The sequence below is a fragment of the Poecilia latipinna genome, unplaced genomic scaffold, assembly GCF_001443285.1.
Source record: "Poecilia latipinna isolate Pla-1442-1.1 unplaced genomic scaffold, P_latipinna-1.0 Scaffold910, whole genome shotgun sequence".
Taxonomy (NCBI): Eukaryota; Metazoa; Chordata; class Actinopteri; order Cyprinodontiformes; family Poeciliidae; genus Poecilia; species Poecilia latipinna.
Genome location: NW_015113526.1, coordinates 109,199 through 116,008, shown reverse-complemented (window position 1 = coordinate 116,008; position 6,810 = coordinate 109,199). Strand labels below are relative to the sequence as shown.

At 44.8% G+C, this 6,810-nt stretch overlaps 1 protein-coding gene across 1 annotated transcript; it reads right to left on the bottom strand.

Moving 5' to 3' along the window:
• Positions 1-699: 699 nt before the first annotated feature.
• Positions 700-5,485, bottom strand: LOC106957515 (WD repeat-containing protein 18-like). Its single transcript, XM_015048894.1, has 7 exons — positions 5,210-5,485; positions 2,381-2,491; positions 2,166-2,299; positions 1,939-2,080; positions 1,640-1,783; positions 936-1,000; positions 700-862 (listed from the first exon to the last, which is right to left on the bottom strand). Exons 1-7 carry the CDS (start codon positions 5,417-5,419, stop codon positions 715-717), a joined length of 954 nt encoding a protein of 317 aa, XP_014904380.1. The 5' UTR covers positions 5,420-5,485; the 3' UTR covers positions 700-714.
• Between the last annotated feature and the right edge of the window lie 1,325 nt (positions 5,486-6,810).

Sequence of the window (6,810 nt, the reverse complement as noted above, 5' to 3'; positions counted from 1 at the left end):
CCACTGATCATGTCTTATCATGTAGTCACCATCTACCCAGATAATTAGCACAGTGAGCTGATTTTACATATGTATTAGAACTTTTGCTGTCCTAACATGAGACAGATAATCTTTGGAAAAAATGGAGCTGCTCTGCCCCCTCCAGGTGTTCTGCAGAATTACACCACTCAGCCAGAAACAGCCAATCAGAAGCAGCAGAAAGCAGCTAGCCATGCTATTGCTGTCAGGTAGGTTGATCTAGTAACAGAGTTGATTATTTTAATGCAACCTGCATTTGACTTTGAATGAATGTTTCCTATTTTACTTGACAATATTTGATACAGGCAATGTTGTCTATAATTTAGGCTTTGAGAGCCTTACAGTGAAATAATGTTTTACTGTTTTATGTCGCTTTTTTGACTGAATAACTGCTGCACTGGGCCTGCAGGTATTTTGCATGTTTTTGCCTAAATTAGATGAATCTGTGGTTCTGTTCTGCCAGATCACATAGTAGCATTTATACCTAAAGAGAAACATCAACAGCCATGTGATCGGTATCGGGATCGGCAGGTGAAAACCCGATCAGAGCGTCTCTAGCGGCATCCTCACCACCCACAGCAGAACCGGGCCGGGGAGCAACGCTGTGTCTGTCCCGCCCACAGGGATTATAGGAGTTCATTAGAAAATCCCAGACCAGATCCGACCCGCTCTTATCCTGTCAGAACCAGAAGCAGATCAGAGAGGCGGGCGGGGCTTACCTTTGTGTGCGAGGCAGCGGACGCTCTGCCGGCTCTGGACGTCCCAGAGGCGGGCCGTCTCGTCCTGTGACCCGGACAGCAGCAGCGTCCCGTCCATGGACACGGAGAGGCAGGTGACCAGGCTCCTAAGGAGAACCCGGTCAGAACATCCCATGGGCCCGAACCGGTAGTGCCTCTACTGTAACCATGGTTACTCACCTGTGGCCCTTGAACACCTGGTTTCCCTCGCCGTCCGACTGGAACGACTTCTCCCGGTTCAGACTCTGCAGACAGAAACCGGAGTGAGACCCAGCAGAACTTCCAGAACCAGTCGGGTCCATTCTCGCCGTCAGGCAGAACCCAGCCTGACTCGGACTAAACTGGATCGAACTAGTTTTACTGGACCAGACCAAACTGGACCTACTGGTTCCAATGTGTTGCCACATGTGGACCAGCAGAGGGCGCCGATGTTCCTGCTGGGAATGTTCCAGTGGATCGTTTGGGAACAGTTAGTCCCGACTCAGGCTCGGACATCTTGAATATGTCGTCATGGCAACATCCATGCGTCTCGTGTTCTTGTTTCAAAGGACCGACTGCAGTAATAATCGGTTGCCCTTATAATCCAGGACGGGCTTTTCCAGTAACTATTGCCGGTTGGACCCGGCACCAGAACCAAACGCTGGACACTCAGACCCGACCACTGGGACTCGGTGAGGAATGCATGGGAAGCTAAAGTCCCATCAGAACGGTACCGGGTTGAGGGAAAGTTCTACCTGATCGGGCCTGGCTGACCCCTGGCTGACCCCTTCCTGACCTCTGCACCCTCAGTCCCATCTACAGGTGAACGTTACTTCCTGTTGGCTAACAAGAGGCGTTGCCGTGGTTTCCTCCAGGCCGCCTGACTCCGCCCCCTTCCCACTCACCTGGCTGCAGAGAGACACCTGAAAAATGTTCCCATCACGTCCTCCACAGAACAGGAAGTACTCTGAGGGGTCAAAGGTTACCGACATGATCTCCACGTCAAAGAGGACGGACAGCAGCAGCTCACCTGAGGAGAGCTCCCACACCTGGACAGATGCACAAAGGACAGTCCTGTTTCCCTGGAATAATCCTGTATTTTAGTGTATAATCTGAATATAATCCCAAAACCAACATAATCTCAATTTAACACCAGTAATCCAAATGTATTCCTGCCTGGGGGCGGGGCTACGCTCAGCCTCACCTTTGCGGTCTGGTCGAGCGATGATGTGGCGACTCTGGCCTGAGCTCCCATGTGACCACAGTGCAGGTCTGTGATTGGCAGAGAATGGCGGGACAGGACGTGGCGTGGTTCGGGGGCGTGGCTTAAATCCATCTGGACCACACTGAGGGACAGACACAGGTGAGACAGGAAGTGACCTGTTAGGCAGGTGGTTCGGCAGTTACCGAGGTAACCACCAGGTGAGTTACCTGCACACGTTCCACACCAGTGCCAGGTTGTCTTTGCCCGCAGAAACAAAATGGCTGCTGTCGTCGGTGAACTTCAGACACGTGACGTCCTGATAGTGTCGACTGAGCACTGCCAGCAGCTTACCTGTGCACACCTGGACCAATCAGAGCACCGAGTTTATAAACACACTCAGTCTGCAGAAGCTTATTGCTACCATGGAAACCAGTAGGCTCACCTCCCACAGGTAGACCGCCTCGGCGACTCCTGCAGCGAGGAAAGCCCCGTCAGGTGAGGCGGTGAGACAGGTGACCACACCTGGACAGACGATCTTCTGCTGCAGCTGGTCCTGTAAACACAGCAGGGTCATGTGACTTTTACACCGCCATCAGAAACGGCTCGGAAGATGGCAGACCTGTCCGCCACAAACAGGTCCAAGCCAGAGGAGGGGTCAAGGGTCAACATCGGCTCAGAGTCGACTGAAGGCTGCAAGATTTCTGCTTGTGCACCAGGTAAGAGACGGTGCTTTCAGTTACAGTTTATATTTATGATTTGTAGTAAAAAAAAAAAACATAATACAATTGACTCAGAATAAATTAATTCAAGTCCATCTTCGATTCTGATCCAACAAAAAAACCTAAAAGGTCAGAAACACACATTAATTATTATATCCAAAACAAACAATTGTCTTTGTATAATATAAATAAATATTAAATTCAGGCATTGATTTATGCATATTAAATGCATACATTATTTCTAGGGGGCGCTGGCCCAAAAAAGGTTGAGAAACACTGATTTAAATGGTTCATTTTTCAGAGGGACACACAGTGAGGGTATCGTGATTTTAGTAATTACATGTTTATAAGAGCGATTTTCTGTTGTCCTTCCATGGAAGCGGGCAACTTTCAAACGGAAATAAAAGACTTTTTAATATAAGTTGCTGCTTTGACATGATCACAGAACTGCCAAAACATATGTACAAAAATACCAGACAAAGTGAATCACAGCAACGTCATCAGCTGGTGAGATGCTGAACTGATGCGGTGAAGCTACTAGTAGCAGGAGAGAAGCTACAAGCTACAAACACTGAAGAGGAGGAGAAGGAGAAGAAGAAGAAGAAGAAGAAGAAGAAGAAGAAGAAGAAGAAGAAGAGCTGCCATCGATACAGTTGCAGCCAAGCATGATTTAATGTTACACAATACAGTTTTACCAAGTTGCTCAAAGTCTAAACTGGCATTGTTGTGCATACAAGGTGTAAAGTTTACCTTTGACCAAGCGCCCCCCAAAGGTCCCCCTTTTGTAAAATTTTCCGCCAGCGCCCCCTGCCGTCCTCTGAACGGACCCCGGGGGACGGTACCGTCCACGTTGAGAACCGCTACTCTAGACTTTAACATCAACACCCTGAATGTCTGTAATTATTCTTTATTATTTCTTTTTATTATAATATTTTAATATTTGTCATTGGGGAAAAAAAGTTGCCAAAATTACACCGGTGAACTCTCTTGGTAAATAATGCGGACGGAAACTGACTGGCAGGAGTTTAATATCTGGGCTGAGAAGACCCTAACCCTGGATGACCCCATCTGTTGGTGAGAGCACCGCTGATCCACCTCCTTTTCTTTCTCACTCTTAAAATCTCTGTCAGGAAGCCTGGCAGAGAGAGGAGCGGATATGATCCGCCAGCCATGTCTCAGTAAAACACATAATACTTCAAAAAAAAAAAAAAAATCACATGTTCCTTATAGACGGTGATGTCAGTAACGCGTTACTTTTTTCAGTAACGAGTAATCTAATATGTTTCTATTTCAGATGCAGTAGTCAGACTACAGTTATCGAAATCACTTTGCGTTACTATCATCTTTCCTAATTTAATTTTATTTCCTCTACGCGTCTTGGGGAGTGACCGCCGTTTCTATGCGACAGAAAACAATGGAGCGAGATGCACATTTCGTTGCTGGAAAAACAGGAACTAGTTTTAGTTTTGGTCGCCAAGTTCGGTTATTATAAGCGGCTTTGGGCTTGTTTGTTTTTTCTACAGTCGCTTGCAGATTTAATGAGTTGCGGTTTTTGGGCTTAGAAATAAACAGACATAAACCCCAGAATTTGTCTGGGTTTTATGTCTTAGACCAGTTAGTCTTAGTCAGACTCTCCCTGTCCATCATTTCCCGGATGATCCGTCCCGCTGTGTCTTTGTTAATGTCAAGTTAATATGTTTGCTGTGAACGACGTCGTGCTTCGTGTTGCGCTCCAGAAAACTGCAAACATTGAGATTAATATGAACAGCGCAATAAAACAGCCACGAAAGAACGAATCCATAAAGTTGTGCAACTAAACGCCATTATAATAATTCATATTAAGATAAGTGTCACAAATCTGTGCAGAAGGATATCTGAGCTGTGGAGCTGCAGGAGGAGCTCTGTGTGCTGAGCTCTGACACCAAATGCAGGGCTGTAACGCAGAACCTGGAGGCTGGGGCTGGAGGGGGGCTTTAAAATCCTATTTATAGTTTCCCAGATACTAGAACACAGAAAAACACACACAAATAACTAAAGTTGTTTCTGTCCTGTTGTAACCATAAACAATCTTCCCTTCAGTTCAACCTTATAAGTGGAGACACATAGTTGATGTTACTATTATAAAATAACTTGCAATTAAGTTTTGGCAAAGCTCAAAGTAATTTTCACAGGTGGTGGAGTGTTGTTGTCATCAGCTGCTGAAAGTAACTAAAAAAATTACCTTTAATGTAACTTAGTTACTTTCCAAATCGAGTAATCAGTAATCAGATTAGTTACTTTTTCAAAGTAACTATATCATCACTGCTTATTGGTCAGATTCACATGTTCCTATTGGATCAAAGAACCATCAGGTTCGGTTTCTGTCTGAATTCCTCTCTGGAAGCAAGCGGGATTTTTAAAATCCGGCTCATCTGGTACCGGCTTGGACTCTCCGGTGTCTGTCGGGACTCTGAGTTTTCGCGCTATATGAGGCTCGATGTTCGGTGTGCTGGTCCGGGAACGCTTAGCAGGGCTGTTCGGCTCGGTTCGGCTCTGCTCGGCCGGGTCCTTACCTTCCTCTGGATCTCCCACACATTGATGAAGTTTTTCCCCAGCTGCGCGCTGAGCAGAAACTCCCCCCGCAGGACGGCGAGGCTCCGGGCCGCAGAGTTCCCTCCCCGGTAGGAGAGCAGGCTGGAGCCGCTGTGGAGGTCGAAGACGGTGCAGTTCCAGAGCTGGGAGCCCGAATCGCTGCTGATTACCACCTCCAGAGGAGCCGCCATGTTGGCTTCAGCGAGACAACAAGAAGGAGAGACGCTTCTTTTTCTTCTTCTGATTTTTAATGGCGGGTGACATCCAACATTAAGATGCATTATCGCCATCTACTGTGCTGGAGTGGGGACCGGAGCATTTGGCCCCCCAGCAGAAATTCTTTTATACAATCCTGTTTCCTTCAGAAATGTTATAACTGCCTTGTTTATCTTATTATGTTGAACTAATATTCATTCTGTCTCCACATCATATTTCCTAATTTCTTGTTTTAACTTTTCTCTACTTAGCCTGTACTTTTCACACAGGATTTTACATCCATACCACCCTCATAACCTGTTGGGTGTTTTCCTATCAAATGTAAAGTTTTATTTAATTCTGTATGTCTGAGCCATAATCTTGTCATATTCTACTTGTTCCTTTTGATTTCCTCCAATTATTTCCATATTTCCTACTTTCTTCTGTACATGAAATAAATTACGTTTAGTTCCTTCCTCCCACAATTATTGCCATTCATAGTTAACTTTGCTCTTAATAATAGATTTTATTTCAGACTTACAATATGTTATTTCCATAATTTTACCTTGTTTTAAAGACATCTTAGCTAAATGATCTGCCATGTCGTTCCCCTCAAAATCTTTAGGAGCAGTTGTCCACATAAACCTAATCTTTATTTGAGCTTGTCTCATTCTAAATATCATTTCATGAATCTCATATATCAGCTCCATACGACTTTCACATGAGACATTTAAAGTTAGTGATGATAATGAATCTGAACATATAAGAACTCTTTACTGCTAACATTTCCACTGTACACACAGCTAAATGTGTGGACAGTGGACAGGATTAAGCAAATCCTGTTTTACCCAAAACTAAATCTTTTGAACCATCTGTATATATAACTGTAAAGGCGTCACATATCATTTACAAAACTTACCCAGTTATTATCTTTATTAAGCTGTATTTCTTTATGAACCTTTAGGTCTACATTCACACATGGAAACAATCAAAAAGGTGTAACTGAATAAGGCACAGCAGCACAGTATCTCTTTCCCTGTATCCCCATTTCCCTTAGAGGATTTATTTGCTTCTTCTTGTTGTTTTATTTTGTCATTAAATGCTGACGTTCCTCTGAATATTTGTTACATTCTAATAAAACATTCTCCACTGATTCCAGCTGAATAACTACAAGTCCCCGTTTCATGTTTCTACATCCAAAAAAGAGATCTAAGGCCTGCATGAGCAGTTCTGAGACGTGATGTTATCACTTCCACTCTGTTACCCCCCACTGTGTTTTCTGCTGTCTTGATCATCACATTGTTCCTGCCACACCTTAAGGATTTTGTTTTGAATTTAGTTTCTCTCTTGCTCTCAGTGAAGGTGGATGCTTTTTCCCTCTGCTCCC